This window comes from Micropterus salmoides, unplaced genomic scaffold (genome assembly GCF_014851395.1).
Source record: "Micropterus salmoides isolate LMB-PRFRI ecotype aquatic unplaced genomic scaffold, ASM1485139v1 Ms_hic_scaffold_12, whole genome shotgun sequence".
Classification (NCBI taxonomy): domain Eukaryota; kingdom Metazoa; phylum Chordata; class Actinopteri; order Centrarchiformes; family Centrarchidae; genus Micropterus; species Micropterus salmoides.
This window is the reverse complement of record NW_024040263.1, coordinates 15279275-15298549: the sequence shown is the minus strand read 5'-3', so window position 1 is coordinate 15298549 and position 19275 is coordinate 15279275. Positions and strand designations below refer to the sequence as shown.

General features: G+C 40.9%; 1 protein-coding gene across 3 annotated transcripts; it reads left to right on the top strand.

Moving 5' to 3' along the window:
* Window positions 1-583: 583 nt before the first annotated feature.
* On the top strand, window positions 584-17330 carry kitb (KIT proto-oncogene, receptor tyrosine kinase b). 3 transcript variants are annotated; one of them, XM_038713585.1, is made up of 21 exons: window positions 584-811; window positions 2633-2908; window positions 2998-3282; window positions 5153-5292; window positions 5620-5788; window positions 6970-7159; window positions 7244-7359; window positions 7509-7623; window positions 8535-8722; window positions 9024-9130; window positions 9907-10033; window positions 10416-10520; window positions 11555-11665; window positions 12376-12514; window positions 12632-12696; window positions 12815-12906; window positions 13393-13515; window positions 13911-14022; window positions 14291-14390; window positions 14830-14935; window positions 16081-17330. In XM_038713585.1, exons 1-21 carry the CDS (start codon window positions 757-759, stop codon window positions 16222-16224), a joined length of 2865 nt encoding a protein of 954 aa, XP_038569513.1. In that variant the 5' UTR covers window positions 584-756; the 3' UTR covers window positions 16225-17330. The 3 variants fall into 3 exon arrangements, with proteins under 3 accessions (XP_038569513.1, XP_038569512.1, XP_038569514.1); XM_038713584.1 differs by having other exon boundaries at window positions 12629-12696; XM_038713586.1 differs by having other exon boundaries at window positions 12629-12696; window positions 14830-14939.
* The last annotated feature ends 1945 nt before the right edge of the window (window positions 17331-19275 follow it).

The following is a 19275-nucleotide window of genomic DNA, read 5'->3' as shown; positions in this document are numbered from 1 at the left end:
CTACAGAACAGGCTGAAGTCTTTGCTGATACCAGATATTTAATCTAATAATTGTTGCTGTGTAGGAAGTGTGGGAGGTTGAAAATGTATGGTCTGGTTTTTCGACTCCAAGTAGAATGTAAAGTTGATTAAATCTGGGGAGAGACCACTAAGATAATGTTGATTAGAGCTGAAACGTTAAGGCTGTGAAGCGCATCACGGACTGAAAGGGCTTCTGCAGGGAAACTCCTGCCAAGTGAGAGATGTCATCATCACAGCAGACCACGAAGTGTACGAAGAGGCTGTCACAATAATACTACTGCAGTGATGTTTGTAATAAACATTTTTATCATCTTCTTATTGAGAGAGACAGAACAGTCATTGCTTTGTAGCCTATTTGTATATCAGCCAGTCACTTTATTGGAGACTTGCTTTACATTATGTTTCTCGCAATGACTGTGTAAGAAATGGTGACGTTGGCTTGGAAAGATCCGTGTTTTTATTCCGGTAATAACCGACGCATCACTTTGCCCAGCCTCCAGCCAATGCGGGACAGCAAGGAGTGGCAGGAATCCAGAGCAGGGAGGAGAGGCGCTGCACTGTGTCTTTAAACCCCAGTCAAGTGCGTTAGGGCAGGTCGCAGCCTACCGGATCATTTGTCCGCTCGCGGTGGAGGGACCTGTTTTGATAGGAGCTGGTGTTTTCTTTAAGCTCAGGATGGTTATTCCTGCACTTGAAACGCATGGAGTAGAGTGAACAGCTCGAAAACCGCCTGATCATGAGATTCCACTGGGTTGTTTTTGCCTCACATTTTATTTCGCTGCCACTAACAGGTGAGAAAACTACTTAAAAATTAGAGAAATCATTAAAATGTTGCTTTAATTATTGCTTTGGCGCTTCAGTGTCTCAACAATGACGGTGACCTTAATTTATCTCTTTAACTTAACTCGCACTATTCATTACTATATTTTAATGCTATAGGCCTATTCCTGGGGACGTGAGCAGGCGATGCCTTTAATAAAGTGTACATATAGCCCTATGCGTGTAGAACCGGTGATATTAGCCAACAACAAAAATCTTGACCGTCCCACTATTTATGATGTTTCGCCCTAAACTGCCGTGTATCGTATCATTGCTTATGTTTTGTGCAACTTACATGTTTCTGTCACTGAACGGCGTATAATACATGGTCCCCACCTTGTTTCTGGAAACGTGGTTTACGTTTACATAAAGTGGTGTTTAAGGGTTCAGTCTGATCAACCTGTCATTTCTGCAGATCACATCATTTACATGCTGTGTGTCAACCATATTACGTACAGGAGATACCTCTCCCGACAGGCAACAGGTTCGTGTGTGTGTGTGTGTGTGTGTGTGTGTGTGTGTGTGTGTGTGTGTGTGTGTGTGCGTGTGTGACATGTTCTTATATCCAGGTGGGGACTGAAACCAGTACACCAAACTCGTGTCACCACGAGTAGAGACTGCTTTTTGAGGGTTAAGACATGGTTTTGAGGGTTAAGACATGGTTTTGAGGGTTAAGGTTAGGGGTAAACGACTGGAGAATGCATTGTGTGTGTGTGTGTGTGTGTGTGTGCGCCCCTCGCATGTGTGTCTGTTTCGACCACTGTTTGAGGACAATTAATAATTTATCCCACCGAAATAAAAGGGATTAGGTTGTGCACCTTAGCATTGCAGTAAAAGGAACAACACATCTTTTAACACAAGCACACCCAGCAGCACTTTGAGATCTAGCTGTGATGATAACTTTGTGTTTAGTCATACAACAGCCTCAGGTTTAGTGCAACACCTTTTGCTTGCTCAAATAACAGGGCAGCAACTGCAAAGCACCAAATTCTTATGCACAAGAGATAGCAGCTATAAAACATGCACCTACACCCAGCAAAAACACAGATATTGATGTTTTAGAAGGGGAGCCTATTTGCATGCCTCTCCTTCTTCCTTTCCCAGCCAGGCCTGAAGGCACAACAGTCACATGAAAATCTTGTTCTTGAAATCATGTGGGAATCTGCGCAGAAAAAAAAGAAAGAAGTAGGGGTTGTAGTTTAGTTTACTCATCTTAAGGGTATGGATTTAAGGCCCTTAATGCATGATTACTCAGCGGCTAAACAGCTCATAATTATTGATTGATCAATTGAGCCTTGGTGGTTTGATAGCACTCTATCTTAAGGGGCTCTGTACCAATCGTAACATCCTATTTAACCATTACATTAAGGCTCTATTATATTGTATTCTATACAGCTAAAATGATTAGTCAATAAATCGATTTGTTGATGAAAAATAATAAGTCAGTTAAGTCATTTTTCAAGCAAAAATACCCGATTTTGTTACAGCTTTTCTTTGTCTTATGTGCTAATACCTTTAGAGTGTTGGTCGGCCAATAGAAAAAGGAATTTCATTATTGACCAAACAATTAATGGATTAATCAACAAAATTATCTGAATACTAATCAGTGATGAAAATAACCTTCAGTTGCGGCACTACCACTGTGCTTTTTGCTCAGCGTCAACAGTAGTGTTACTGAAAGCAGCCGGTTTCCTTCTGGGCTGGATCTTGGCCCAAACTGAACCTGTCACAGCCTTCAAAAATAGCATCCAGGTCCACCATAAGTCAACCATGTTGTATGTCTTCTGTTCCAGTGTGGTGTGAGCCAGTCATCTCCCCCAGCGGGCCTCACATAGTAGTTCCCCAGAGGGGGAAGCTGGAGCTGCGTTGCCATGACAATGCCACGACGTCTGGCACCCCGCCCAGGTTGAGGTGGCAGACGGAGAGGCCTCGCAGGCTGGAGGGAGAGGTGGAGGAGGGCGGAGCGGCTTATGTCAAGGTGTCAGCAGTGCAGCCCTACCACATGGGGCGTTATGTGTGTGTCAACAACAGCACACTGGAACACAGCTCCATCTATGTATATGTGAAAGGTGGGTGTTTAAGGTGGTGGTGGTGGTGGGGCATGTGATTGCAGATTGTCCATCTAATAACATCCACATCACCCTCTCTCTTCCCACAGACCCGCAGAATGCCTTCCAGCGCACCATGGTGAACGTCATCCTGGTGCGTGCAAGTGAGAACTGCACCATCCCCTGTCTTGTGACCGACCCCGGGGTCACCCTCCTGGCTTTGGAGACCTGCAATGGACAACCTTTGCCCTCTGGTATGAGTTACCACAGCAACCTTCAGCGAGGCATCGACATCATCAACGTGAAAAAGGAATATGAGGGCTGTTACGTATGTGTGGGACGGCTTGGTGAAGTCAAAGTGGTGTCGAGCCAGTACACTGTGGATGTACGACTTGGTGAGTGAGAGAGATGATGGACAAAGGCAATTAATATTCTTGTTTCTGAAAGATTTCAATTCATGTTGATAAAAGGGTTTCATACCAGTGTTTAATTGCTCTGCATGTGTCATAGCTTTACTAGATTTGTTATTGTGATAATTAAGCTAAAAGGGTGAAAAGAGGGATAGAGTGGAAGGCAGTCTGGGAGAGGCTGCTGTGATCTTTACAGAAAGTAATTGAAGTAAGAAAAGGGCAGATGTACAAAGTCAGAGAAAAAGTCACTAGCTAGTAAAAGGCATAGTTAAGCTATCCATCTTGTAGCCTATATTTCCAGCCTAAAAAACTAGTCAGTGGAAGGTAAAGCCAAAGCATTTGCGTTTGCTAATGCCTTGGGGAGCCACAATGACAAAGGAAACAGTGAAGGAAGCACATAGCAAGTTGCCAATACCCATAACATCAGGGCTGCTTGTTTCAAGCAATAAAGCTAGGTCAGGGCAATGCGAGGAAAAAGTAGCCTATCCAGAAGATACATCATCATATGAAAATCATACATGAAGTTGGCTTCTTGATCCCACAGTATAATAATAAGAAGTCTAAATCTGGCATTCTCAAATATTTGTCTAAAAGACTAGTTGCTTTGTAGTAATAACTTGTGATTGCCAGATAAATGATATGCAGACATACGTAAACAAGAACAAGAGTCTACAGTCATGCTAGCGACAATGTGAGGCTGTGTGGTGGTGCTTTAAGCTAAATACTACTGTTGGCATGCTAACTTGCTGAGGGTAGTTTGCTAAACACAAAGTAGAGCTGAGTTTGATGGCAGTGTTGTTAGATTTGCAGGGGTTTGATCACAAACAAAGCATTGGACAACTTGAAATTGATTCATACACTGGGGAGCATCAATATCTCTACAAAACTTCATGACAATCATTGTAATAGTTGTTGAGGTACTTCAGTCTCGACTAAAGTGGCGGGCTAGCATGAAAAAAACACTTCCTACATTGCAGATGTGTTTTGGCAAAAGAAATGTGACTTACTTTTTCTTATGAGCTATACTGAAATAACACTGTAAGCATTTTAAGTGTACATCAGTGTCTCCGCACTGCATCAGCATTTTCAGTCTGGTCTGCAATGGAAAGAAGTCTAAACAGAGACAAGCTGGGAGGAGCTGGGGCGTTGTGTCCTTTTGACTGATGGTGAGAGGGAGTGAGAAAAGAGACTGGGGGGGGGGGGGGAGTAAAAGGATTAGAGCCCCATACTCAATAAAGCTTTACGCTGTAACGGTGCATGAAGGCCGTGTTTGGGGTAAATAGATTTACCGCAGTCTTTGTCAAACACAGCCAATGAAGTGACGTCAGCAGGCAAGTGTGTGTATGCAAATACTGTACTGTGCTGTACGTGCAACTGAACAAACAGGAGTCACACACCCTTACTGTTACTGTTTTATGACAGAATACACATAAGGTATTGGTCGTGTTTACATTTTAGTATCAAAACAGTCATATTTAGTTTTCGAGGAGCACTGTTGTTAACATGCATATAGATTGATGATGATTTAGACATTTTGCACACACTCAAATCCAGAGTGATTTAGAAGGTTGTATATCATGCAATAGAATCATTTCAGACTCATAAATAACATGCAACCAGTAGTGGGCTGGCCAGGACCTCCATCCATCCATCCATCCATCCATCCATCGTCAACCGCTTATCCTGTGTACAGGGTCGCGGGGCTGGCCAGGACCTAAGTGATCCAAATGTCCTTGTGACTCTTATTTAACAGCAAATGCAATGGGAGTGAAGAGCAAGGTTTGTTGTGCCTGTGTAGACAAGCTGATCAGTTATATCAGTTGTGATAATGTTGCTTTTGTATCTCTTGATCCAGTGCCAGATGTGCCTCCAGTGGTCACGCTTTCCCAGAAAAACACAGTCATTCTGAGGAAAGGAGAGCAGTTTGAGATTACCTGCAGCTCCACCAATGTCAACCCGGACTTCAGTCTCAAGTGGGATTTCCCTTCAACAGCGGTGAGATTGATGTAGGGATTGACTGGCAGGACAGGCTGCTTCTGTCTCTATGTCTGGGTGACTGACTGTCAAGTGTGGCTTTTTTTTTAAATGGGAATTTACCCATACCAATGCAAGAATAATGACAAATATTTAGACTGAAGTTAGATTGTGAAGTTTGGTCATATCCTGAGTGTCCTTAGGGAGTTTAATCAAATGAAGAGGAGTTTTCATTTGTTAAGACAGCTGTTTAAGAACTTGAAAAACTGAACTATGAACGTGATATCTTGAAAACAACGTTACACCTGTTGATATTGCACTACTCACCTTGTCCCTGATGCACTGCAGGATCCTGGTAAATCACACACCTCACACATCCTGTCCGGTTCCCGTGGTTATCAACGGGCCACAACACTCTTGATCAAAGCTGTTAACCAGTCAGACTCGGGAACCTACCGCTGCCATGTCCACAACGAGAGAGGCACCAGTTCCACAGCGCTGCAGCTGGATGTCCATGGTGAGTGTTGATGATGGGGTTATAAGTTTTCATGCATGAATGGGTACACATGGGCAGTCAGTGTAGCAGATTGTACAGATACACCCAACGGCACAAGTGTTCACTCCTAAAACGATTATGCAAATTAGTGTGTGGAGGCCTCGAGGAAACAGCTATTATTATTCAAATTTATTATATACTGGTAAGAAAGTCTGAAATCAAAGCTAGTCTAGACACAAGATGGCCTCAAAAAGGTGCAGCAAAAGAGAAGAATGTTCCAAAAGTCACAAAGATTTGCCAGTCAAACATTTGGAGTGAATACAAACTGTTTCGTCACTAGGAGAGATCACTCACCAGTTTTGAATAGTGCTGTTTAGAGTTTGTTTATCAAGATCCCCATTAGCTTCTGCATTGCAGCAATTCATCCTGGGGTCCACACAGTTTACATGGTGACAAAAAGTACGCATTCACATTATTCGTCACAATACATTAAACATAACACACCATAATGCATGCCTACTGTAAATAAAACAGTAACAATTGACACAATTTAAATAACACAAAGAATACTGGCGGGCTCCGACTGAATCTATCATGAACTAACAAATAAATATAACCATTTAACATAGAATGCACATGCCACCGCTTAGGTGCCCTTAAGCAACACCCTTAACATGATTAACTAGAGCCGCCCAGTGGACAACCAGATCAGACTGTGGTTGAACTGGGCAGCATCCAGGTGTGAATATGTCTATTGTGTGAGTGTGAACAGGGCGTACAAACTGGCTCTCAGTGAAACTACCCTGAATAAATAATGGTATTATATATCTCGGGTACACTTTTTGATCATTTTCTGGCTTCTTCCCAAAACTTTTACAGAACTATTTTGTTGCTCTTACCTGTTTAAATACCTGCTAATGGGTGGGATAAGGCTCAGGCACATTTTCATAAGGCAAAATTTATAAAATAACTAACTTAAATATTTAGACAAGGCACTTAAACATCAGTAAATACATTACATACATACAAATTTGTTTATGTTAATGCAGACATTGAATATTTATGAATAGACTAATGACACATTTACACCCATATGCAGTATAGCCCTTGCTTATATGGGACACTCATGCTTAGATGGACTATAGTGTAAAGTATAAAGGGGGACTTTTCCTTTAACTATGTATATTTCTGTTGTCTTTCAGAACAGGGGTTCATAACCATGTTAGGGAGCCTGGGTCCAGTCCATGCTGATGTTAAAGAGGGGGAGAGCCTGAGCCTCAGAGTAGAATTTGATGCCTATCCTGCACCCAGCCCCCTGTCCTGGTCTTACAACGGCAAACAGCTCCTCAACACCACAGAGCACGTTATCACTATCCACCGCCACAAATACAGGTAGAGTGAGTAGTATATCAACTGCATGGGCACATGTATATGCATGCACAGACTTTGTAATGTACTGTATGTTTGTTTAATCAGATACATCAGTGAGCTCAGACTAGTGAGGGTTCTCAGCTCGGAGGGCGGGGTCTATAAGTTCTCAGCCAGTCACGAGGACGCATCTGTCGATCATTCATTCCACGTGTATGTCAGCAGTAAGTAGCTCTCACAGTTCTGCTCTTGAGTTCCCCAGGTGATTGTTAACATTGAAATAAACACATAAGCACTTTATGATCTGCATGTTTTAATATTTTAAATATGTGTCTCTCTTTTGTATCAATCTGTCCACCTTTTTCTGTCCAAGGTAAGCCAGTTATCCTTGCCCAGGAGGGGCCCGTTGATGGACAGGTGCGGTGCATTGCTGCTGGTTACCCGGTCCCTAAAATCAGCTGGTACTTCTGTGAGCTCCCCCACACGAGGTATGCCTCAAATATACTGCACTTGATTCTTTATTTGCTTAATGAGATTGCATACATCAGAATAAGACTGGAAAGGTGATGATACGCAGCTACTGTATTGTCACAAGATGGATGTGAACCTTTGATATCTTTCAACATTTTATCTCGCTGTTCCACCAGCAAATTGATGAGTACAGAAGCTGAGAATGGCTGTGATTGCAATAAATTTATCAGGATCACAAGTTAATTATCTTGCAATAGCAGGATAATTGTCTCATTATCCTGGGATCGTTTTCTTGAGATAACGGCATTCCCTGTTACAACCTTTTCAAGAAAAGGTATAAACGACATAATTAACTTGTGATCGCGAGATAACAGATAAAATAAGGTTATTGCAACCGCAGCAATGCTTGGCTGTCATTTAAATTAGCTATCACATTGTCTGATCAATTCAATAAAGATAGATTAATCGGACAGTATTTATGGAGGTCAGTGATAGAGAAAAACTTTGACCCCCAAGAAGCATCTCCCTTGAGCTTCTGGCTCATGAAGATAAGCATAACAGGACAGGTTTCCCCGGAGTCCAGAGACAGAATGACAAGATTGCAATCATATTTTAAGAACAGCATCCAAGGACTCAATGTGAGCAATGTGGATAGAAAGATCATGGTGACACCAGAATTTGTGAAAGAAAAGAACTGAGAAGATAAGACTGGGAAGAAATAGGTGAAGTTTACCAATCGAGAAAAAAAAATCTTTGTTATTGAACCTTTGCCAGCATTTTTTAATATTATCAGTTGCAACAAAAGTCAAGAAATAAAAATATATTGTAGTGGAGCCGCTGTTGCTGAAGTATAAATGCAAAAACTTGCTCTGATGTATAACTGAGAGAGGAAAATGTGACCTTACGCAACTTTCTAATCTCTCGACAGGTGCTCACATCTGCCCAATGCCACCCAATGGGAGACTCCGGAGGTTGCCATGTTGACAGAGTCTACCTTTGGTAAGAGTGAGGTGGAGAGTCGTCTGAATGTGAGCAAGGAGCATGCACACTATCACACCCTGGAGTGTGTGGCGAGTACGGAGGGAGAAGAGGCCTACACACTGTTCTCCATCAGTGGTACGACACACACACGCGTATTAGTACACACACTCAGACACACAAATCGACTGTGTGTCTGCCGAGGCCAGGTGTGTGGTTACTGGGTGCAGATTGAAAAAGATTAGTGCATGCTGACTATGCAGGCTGGGATTATATATGGTATAGGCTCACTAATCCGTGTCACACAAACAAACACCACTGCTGCAGCTGTCAGTCTTAACGCTGCAGGAAGAGGGCGTGACTGTGTGTAACTGCCGGTGAAATGTTGTGTATACGTCAATGCTCCATGTAATTTCTGATGGTGTGTGTTTCCTCTCAGAACGCCTCGTCCCCCATAAACTCTTCACTCCCCTTCTAAGCGGCATGGTGGCCACTGGCATCATACTCAGCCTCATTCTAGTGGTGCTGCTCTATAAATACATGCAGGTAAGATGGGAAATAAATCACACAGTGCAATATCATTAATGCAATGAAGAAATATTATTTCATCTGAGTGAAAGGGGGATCATATATCTTCATCTTCTTCTTCTAAATCTCTCATAAATCGCATAAATCAATGGCCGTCAAACCCATTAATTAGTTTCAGAATGCATTTAAAAATTTGTAGACGTCAATGTTGAATGAAGTTCATCTACCACCACTGATACGCAGTTTGCAGAAAAATAAATTGCTGCAATAGTTTCTGGCAGTGGGCCCATTCTCATTTACTAATGACTCATGTCTCCATCTTGATTCTGGTTAAAGTTAGAAGCTTCTTTCTGAGATCAGACTTGTTTTTGGTTTTTTGATGCATTTGGTAACGATATTCAATAGATAAGAGTGAAAGTATGTCCTTTTAATCAATATGAATGTGTCCTAATGAATTTGAAAAGGATCAATCAGCTATTCAGAGTGCAGACATGCCGTAGTTAAAGGCTTTTTTGACACTCTGATCACGCCTCGAGCCATTAATGTACCCCCACAGCATGATGCTCTCATTGCCCTCGGATGAGTCAGACTCCTTGAGAACTAGTTTATGAATTCGCAGAGGGATCATCAGGGGAAAGTCTAGACACAGACTGACTACTAAAGTGCACGGAGTAATCAAAAATTGAATAGAAGATTGATGAGAAAACATTTAGTCACACATAAACAATATCAGGAAGCTGATCTAACATCACTTTCTCTGTATAAATCCCTCTTTTCTCTCCAAACTTTAACAGAAACCAAAGTTCCAAATCCAGTGGAAGGTCATTGAGAGTATCCACGGCAACAACTACATATATATTGACCCCACCCAGCTTCCATATGACTCCAAATGGGAGTTTCCTCGACAGAAACTACGCTTCGGTATGACAACATGCATTTTTGTATAGCTATATGCAGCATGTCTAAGAAAGCACATCTGCAGACATGTTAGACAGATTGGTTATTATTGTGTTTATTTTAAAGTCTCCCTAAACTAGAAAATGTGTTTTTCTTATTGTTATGTCGAGCTTGACTGTGCAGAATGATGCACAAGTAGCGTTTGACACTAGTTTTCACGTTCACCTGTGAAAGAGGATAAGTTCCTCTGTGATAGTTTATAAAACGTTTTGTGGAAAAAAACATGAGAGAGATAATATTCAAAGCAGAGTATTTTTTAATGGCTTACAACATGTCTGGTGGTGATCTTAGATTAATCATAAAATCCTAAAGGTTTGTTTGTGTGTATGTGTGTTTGTTCCCACAGGTAAAACCCTGGGCTCTGGGGCTTTTGGGAAGGTAGTGAGGGCCACAGCATACGGACTCTGCTCTGCCGATACTGTTACAATTGTCGCTGTTAAGATGCTCAAACGTAAGTGTGTGTTGTTCTGCTTTTATGTCAGTGGCTGTGTCCAAAACCACTCCTTGTTCTCTCATTCCTTACTACAGGAACTAAATGTAGTCGCTGGTTCCTCCAGTCCAAACACAGATTAAGTTTCTGACTTCCATAAAAGGTTCCTGGTCACACACAAGTCATCATCTTTTCGTGTCATAGCAAGGGTATCATTTTCACTGGGGATGGTGGTGGGTCGCACTAAAAGACCACTGAACCACAAAGTCCTCTCACTGTCTAACCTGTAGTACAGATGAGAGAAGCTCTGTTGATCTAAATGTTAAAATGCTCCCCTGAGTCGCCTTTACTTATTACCATGTACTCATGTACATGTAAAGGTACCCATATATTTAAGCTTTACAAGCAGTAGCAAGAAAGATTTGTTTAACCCTGGATACTCCCTCTCAGGCAACATAACCTGCCCTACCTTCTGAGGGCTGTATGCAGCTTATAAGGACTGCAGGCACTACTCAGGGCTGAAAAACAACCCCTGCCCCCAACTCTTCTGCATTTTTGGTTAAAAAAAATAATTCCCCTAAAAAGACTCTAGAACTGATCATTATAAATAGATAATACGGAAAAAGAAAGTGCTTTTTGAATTAGAGATAGAAATAAATCATTATTTAGTTCATTGCTGCCATTGGGAATGCTGGAATTGTGGTTTAACATTGTCTAGCAATATTTATCCAAAGGGTAAAAAGGAAATTATAGGTATTTATTGTATTAGTGCATTATATTGCAGAAATGTATGTGCTTTTTCTTGGTAGGCTGACATAACAATCGATTTGTTAATAATTTTATATTTGCTGGATGATATACATTTATATGAAATGAAGAAAATAAAATTTATTTATTACTTGCATACATTTCATACTCACACAAAATGGTGGACAGCAAACTCAGTGCACTATACAGTACATAGGGGGTGATTTTGGACACAGGCTGCTTGTGCATGATGTAGCCATATATGAGACACTGTTAATAATATAAATGTCCTGATGATTCCATCGCAGCCAATGCTCATTCTACGGAGAAGGAGGCGCTGATGTCGGAGCTGAAGGTTCTCAGCTACCTTGGAAACCACGTGAACATTGTTAACCTGCTGGGGGCCTGCACTGTCGGAGGTGAGAAGAGCAGCTTTAACATAGTTGGAAAGTTTAATGTAATCCTCTTGCGTTTGCACGTGCTTATTACATGTTTATTGACTCGCTGTGTTTTATGGTAATAGGTATTGTTTGGAGAGGTTGTGTGGAAAGTGCAGACATGTGTTGATGTGCTGACATGCTGTTGTGCCCTGCAAATATTGGCGTCTTATTAAAAATCAGATATTGGACAGTCAGTACCCCCCAGCTCCAAGATATGAAAACGTGATGCAGTTTGACTTGTCACAAATTTACTGCGCAGTCGATCAATAATATCTACCTGTCTTGGCTCTCAACATTGACTATAATGCTGCATTTTGAATTCCACGCGAGTGTGCACGAGTATGTTATTAACACTGGACAGATTTTCTTATACTCTATTGTTGGGCGTGAAAAATCCTAATTTAAAGATATTTACACACATTTCCTCAATATGTTTCAACACAATATTATTGATATCAGCTTTTAAACACACACGTTGTTCAAACCTGTCTTAATGCACTTCACGTGCCCTGCCTTGTGTCAGTCAAATGAAAAAAATCAACATGACTGAGGCAGCTTTGCAAACCCCATCTTCTTCTGCCTCATTATTAGAGCTTTGCCCTTTCTGTTTCTTTTTCATTGTTACATGCTGTCATATGGTTTAAAAGCCAGTGAGCGAGGTTGTCTTTTTATCTCTTGCATCTTGCCAGGCCCAATTTTGGTGATCACAGAGTACTGTTGCTATGGCGACCTCCTAAACTTCCTGCGCAGAAAAAGAGTGTCCTTCCTAAACTCCCAAGTTGGTGATGGTTACTATCGCAACATCTCGAACCAGACAGAGCCTACCAGGTGTGTATGTGTGCGTATTTAAATTGTGATTGTAATTGCAAAATGGTTACCCTGTCAACATTTAATGCTTATATATATATGTGTGTGTGTGTGTGTGTGTGTGTGTGACTGCAGCAGGGAGGCGACTGGTACTGGATATATGCCCATGCGTCCCTCTGAGAAAGAAAGGTCTTCCCAGTCAGGTAAGAAGTCTCTCACTCTTCTCTTATGATATCTTAACAGCACACTGAGGACCTTACCTTCTGCAGGAAAGTTTGTGTAAACCCCTGGTTTCGTTCACTAAATGTAATCTTTACCCAGATGAAATAGATGAGCTGTCTCTGGACGCTGAAGATCTCCTCAGCTTTTCCTATCAGGTGGCCAAAGGAATGGAGTACATCACTTCCAAGAATGTAAGTTTATTAGAGACTGTGTGCTTTATTTATAGAATAGTAACAGACGAGATTTAAAAGTGCTGCCGCTAGTTTATAAATCATGTTATGGCTCAGGGCCAATGTGATGTGCATTGCTGTCGGCTAATGGTGCCTATACAGTCAGGACTGAACATAGTGAAGCTGCATTTACTGTACATTAGATAAGATCCAACTTAGACTTTAAATTTAAATTAAACCCAGATTAGGTTTCTCTTACTGCACTTTTGTTGCTTTTATTCAGTTAGGCACTATTTATGCATTTCTGTCTAGACTGTCATTCCTTTGACTATTATTCTTTTTTTTTTGTTTAATTGATTTGCAAAATATAAAGATTTAATGTCTTTTGTGTTTGTTCATTGGTATGTGCGTGCTGTGTGTCAGTCATTCACAGCAGAAACAGGTTACAAATGTCAGTGCTTATTTCCATGTTTGCTTGTGTGTGTGTGTGTGTGTGTGTGTGTTTAGTGTATCCACAGGGATCTTGCAGCTAGAAACATTCTGCTGACTCACGGCAGGGTGGCAAAGATCTGTGACTTTGGGTTGGCACGAGACATCACCACTGACGCCAGCTATGTGCTCCGGGGCAATGTGAGTCTGTCACTTATTCTCTCTGACCCCTCATCCTTCCTTGCGTCCTTTCTTCTCTCATTTAAGCTGCTACACAGTCCCATGACAAATTTCCTGAAGCTCGTGCTGACATCATTTATATGCTTGTTTTGTCCATTCAACGCTCCAAAAGCTGAAGATAACAAGTTTATAATCATATACTGTAAGACGAAAAAGCAGCAGAATTTAGTACCTGGAAGAAAATGTAAAGTTAATGTAATGTTTGACATTTTTGCTTTGAAAAAGAATAATATTCAGTAGCACATATGAAAGAAATGAATTAATTGAAAAGTGGGGCTGCTATAGGCTATACTCTTTTAGAGGACATTTGTTTTTAAGCAACACTGCTCTTGTTATCATGGCTGTCCCTCCTGCAGGCTCGTCTGCCAGTCAAGTGGATGTCTCCCGAGAGCATTTTCGACTGTGTCTACACCTTTGAGAGTGACGTGTGGTCCTACGGCATTCTGCTCTGGGAAATCTTCTCTCTGGGTAACATTTCCAGTTAGAGCTTTGTTGCTGCATCTGTGTCCTAATGTCTGAGCCATTATTATCAACCATTTGAGCTGACTGGGGCCTTATTAGAGAATCTGATGAAGCTCCCAAGCAGCAGCATCACTTAGTGGGGTGACTCATGCAAAGTCAATATTGATTGTGATGCATAATGTAGCTCCAGATACCATCATGATGTGAATCCATGGGGTTTGACATGAATGACACAAAGTTATTGAAGTGTGAACATTGTATATTTGTGTCACAGGTAATAGCCCGTACCCTGGGATGCAGGTGGGCTCTGCATTTTATAGGATGATTCAAGAGGGCCACAGGATGAGCAGACCTGAGTTTGCTCCCGTCGAGATGTAAGTGTGTAACTGTGAGAGTGTTCTTTTTTAAGGATCATAAGCACAGCTGCAACTAATTCTTTAATTTTCTAGTATAAAGTAATCTGTGAAGTATTGTTTCAATTAATCAATTAATTGTTTTGTATAAATTTAATATTGTTTTTTATATTGTAGCTATTGTTGGAAAAAAATGTAGTGCAATGTGACACAACACAAAAACATATATATAACAGAAATTATACAGATGTCGGTGCAACAAAATGCTCAGACAACAAGACAAAAAAAAAACTGTGGTACAATATGGTTAATGTAATGAAACAGAGGTTATGAGTTGGATTTGGTAGAGAAGGAAAGTCACTAGCTGTATTTTGCCCACTTCTTTGTTTAGCTTTATACTGAACTTTAAATCTGTACTCAGTAGAAAATGTTGAAACTAACTGCAGTCTCACATCTGCAGGTACGACATGATGTTGTCCTGTTGGAACCATGACCCTCTGAAAAGGCCTTCCTTCAGGAAACTGGTGGAGAGGACTGAACTGCTGCTGTCAGAAAATACCAAGAATGTAGGTACATGGAACTATGACATTACTCACGTTATTTTGTAAATATTACTTTTAGGGGTGCACCGAATGTTCGGCCACCGAAATTAATCGACCGGAAATAGCAAAAATAGCGCTTTTGGTCAAAAGACCGAATAAATTTTACCGAACAATTACGTTGACATGTCGGCAGTGTGGAGGCTTTTTAAAGTGTCCGAGAAACACGCAAAAATCGCTGTTTGCAGACACTGTTCTGCTGAACTGTCTCCTAGCACAACCACTCCATCTGTGGCTGACTTCTTAGAAAAGGCAACAAAACGGTCTGACCCGCTTTGAGTGTTTCTGTCACTCATGTCTGAGAAGGCGATTAAGCTAGCTGCACCTAAATCTGGAGTGCACACGTATTCAAGCCTTTATGGTAAATCCACTGAAACGGACCAGTGCGAGCTGACAGGCAGGTTAGCACCTTTATCCTGTCAGTTTCTCTCTTTACAAAGACAAGTTGCAGTATGAGAGTCCTACCTGAAGAGAGGCTGTGAAGTCTTCATGTTACGCGATACAGGAACCACATACAACATTATTTATCAAATTGGGTCGGACTTAATGAAATTAGTGCAACGATACACATGTGACATCGTCCAGTTTTCAAAATAAGTTGTCTATACAGGATGGAAATAAGGTTAATTGGATTATATTCACAGAAAGTATAAATCATATTACATGTGTACATTAAAAGTAAATGGACACATGGTTGCAAATGTAAAAAACATGTTTTTGAGGCCAGAAGAGGCAACAAGACTAAATTAATTAAGTAATCACTTTTAAGCATCTTACACTCCTTAGATTGATCTCATGGCCCCTTGTGGAGGCCACAGGTTGGGAACCACTGACATAAACTAAAAGTCAAGATATCTGCATTGATTTTGACCAATTTTCAATTGGCGTGTTGTTTCCCAACTTTATGGAAGTGCAATACTTAATAACATGAGTATCCTTGAATAGACTTCTTCTCACAACTACAGCAACAGCCTTGGAAAAAAGATGTAAATACCACTAGAGATATTTGGGAACATTTTATTTGTTAATAGAAGTAGGTTGCCTGGGGCGTCCTGTGAAAAGCTGTATCATCAAAACTTCCATAAACCACAACAATGTGTGTTGTTCCTCAGGTGTACCTGAGACTGACCAATGCTCCAAGTCATCCAGAGCAGCAGAGGGCGCCATCGCGGAGGCTCAGCTCAGTCTGCAGCACAACAGCCCCCACCCAGCCTTTACTGCAAAACACGGCTGATGTCTTCCTGGACTATGTCTGACATATACACACACACATACACACAGACACACACACACGTATATATGCACATACACTGGCACATACACTGCTATGAAACACACAACCCGCCCAGCTCCTTGTTCATTCTCTCCTTTTACCGCACAATCTGCAAGAGCCAAATTAGCTACTAACAACACATTCACTCAAACTAACTCTCAAACGCTGGCCTTGATGCATCACACACACATAAACACACAGATACTGTATATATATGACCCTGCACAGGGCTCTCAGTATTGGCCTCTATCTAATCTCCCCATTACCGTATTGATCTCTGTGGTAGGTATTCCAGGTGCACGTCGTTTATATAAAGCAGACTCCAGCACTAACCGCCCATCAGATACAGCATCACCCATCAGCAGCAGGAGGGGGTTTGGCTCACATTCAGCCTTCAATTACATTTTAAGATGCTTTCAGGAAAACAGACTACAAGTAAGACTGAGGAGCAGATACATAGGGTTGTTGCTGTGATGGGTGGAGTCCACAGTTTTTGGTGTCAGATTTGTCTCTCTTTTTATAGGAATATTTTTGGAACATTTTGGGAAATACACTTTAACCTCTTTCTTGCCATGGGTTTGATGAGAAACTGATACCACTCTAATATATGTGGTTTAAGTAATAAGAAATTTAGCTTAGCACAAAGACTGAGGAATTACGTGAGGGACTATTTCTTGGCGGGATCATTGACTTACAATATTTTCTGCTGGTTGCCTGGCAGCCTTATTTAACTTATTTGCCTATTTTTCTTTCTCTTGAGAATTATTACAAGTTTTCTTGTGTTGGTATTTTGATTAATAGAACCAGAGTTGGTGTTACATTTTTCTCTCTAATTAGATTAAAAACTAGAGAAAGGATAGTCATACTTGCCAACCCTCACAGTTTTCCCGGGAGACTCGCGTTTTCTTTTAACACCAATTCCGTTTTTCATTGGTTTCTTCCCAGGATCACAATTCTCCAGTATTTCTCCTGATTTATGATTTATTTTCACACCTTTTTTCTGGCTCTGTACTGCATGTATAATCCCTACAACTCTAAAAGTCCACTGTCTCCACCCAAACAACAATAAAGCGGCTGTGGAGCAAATAATTCTGTGTTCTTTACTGAGAATTAAAAGCAAGCATACATACAACATAAAAATGATGTTGCAGTATATTATTTTTCATTCTTTAAAAGTCACCAGAAAGCAGGAAACAAAGTCTGTAGCTCACCTTGTTCTCGGGGAGGACCACCAGACCTGCCAGTTTCCTATTTTAAGATTTTAAGGTTGGCAAGTGTAAGTATAGTGCATGCATCCATTGTGCTGCTGCATTGTTATCTAACTTTAATAATATATAATGATAACAGGACAATACTTGTCTGGCTCCCAAGAATAAAGACACTATAGTCAAACTGTCCCCTGTGAGGACCAGACTCCAAAAAATAGTCTTGAACAACCCCACATAAAACCACAAAATGTTTTTACACTTCAGTTTTTACACTTCAGTTTTTCTACAGATTAAATAAACAATATATTAGGCGAGCTTTAGTTAAGCTTTATCATTTGTCCTTTGGACGTAGTCAGGCCAGCTATTTCCCTGTTTATAACCTTTTTGCTGTGATAAGCTAACTGGCTGCTTGCTCCAGCTTCATATTCGATGTACAGACACGAGAGAGATATCATTCTTCTCATCTGATTGTCGACGAGAAAGCAAGTAAAAGTCACCACATTAACAAATACTGAGAGGTCAGCAAGCCTATCTTTAAACTGGTTTAACAGGCCTTGAAAAAAGAATACGACAATAACAACTACACCATAGGTGGCATGCAAGCGACATCTGCTAATATAAAAATAAAGCCATAAGTTACAGAAATACTGATTGCAATCTGTGAATTGTAGCTTTGAAAACTGTGATTTACAAAAGACTGACTGGTGTATTGCTGTATGTATTTTAGGGTTAGCTTTAGTTTAGTCTCTTAAGCAAAGCCACTGTGTGCTCTTTTTACTTGATTTATGTCAAACATGTATGCAATGTAAATACAATAGAGATGTGCCTTTAGATGTTTGTTTTTTTTTGAAAATACAGAATGCATTTGGTTGTGACACTGGTATTGCTGAGAGGACGGACAGAAGAGGGCTTCTGTACGCTGGTTTTGAGGATTGTGCAGTTTTGATACAGTTGGTTGAATTGTTATAATAAAGTATCTGCGATGGTAGAACCAACTGGAAAGTGTCCATTTCTTTTGTCATTTTCCTATTTCTGTGACACGACAGTCATGCTAGCAGCTCTGTGAGGGTGTACTGGTGGTGCTTTGAGCTAACATGCTTACAGTGACAATGCTAACATGCTGATTCCGCTATAAATAGTCAGGGGAGTACCAAAGCTAGTACAATTATCCTAAGAGGACATGAATGGCTGCACAAAAGCAGTTGGCAATCCACCCAATATTTGTTGAGATATTTCACTCAAACAACAAATGTCAACCTCTTGGTGGTGCTAGAGGAAAAGTCAGGGGATCACCTAAGTCAGAAGGATCTGGGAACCATGAATTTATGTACACGACTGAGATATTTCTTTGGATAAGTGAAAACTGCTGGTGGCACTAGATGAAGTCACTGTGACTTCTCTTGAGATAATACATACTGTATTTCATGTATTTTCAGGAGTCTCAGCAGGTTCCTTGCCTATTTTATCTTTTATCCCCCCGTCTGTTGAGATTTAAGACAAGATTTGCCGATGCACATGTTGTGATTCATCCTCTTGGGGACCATGAATGGCTGTTAAAATTGTCAAGAAAATACCTCCAATAGCCTAGTTATTGAGATCTTTCCCTAAAAAACTAAAACGTCGACCAACCTCATGGTAGAACTAGAGGAAAAGTCAGGAGATCACCAAACTCAGTAGGAGTCATCCTCTGGGGATCATGAATGTCTGCACATTACAATCCACCTAACAGTTGTTGATATATTTTGGGCTGGATGAAAGCCGTGGACTGACATCTCTAGAGCTGCTAGCTTGGCTAATAAAAGAACAAAACACAACAGAATTGCAGC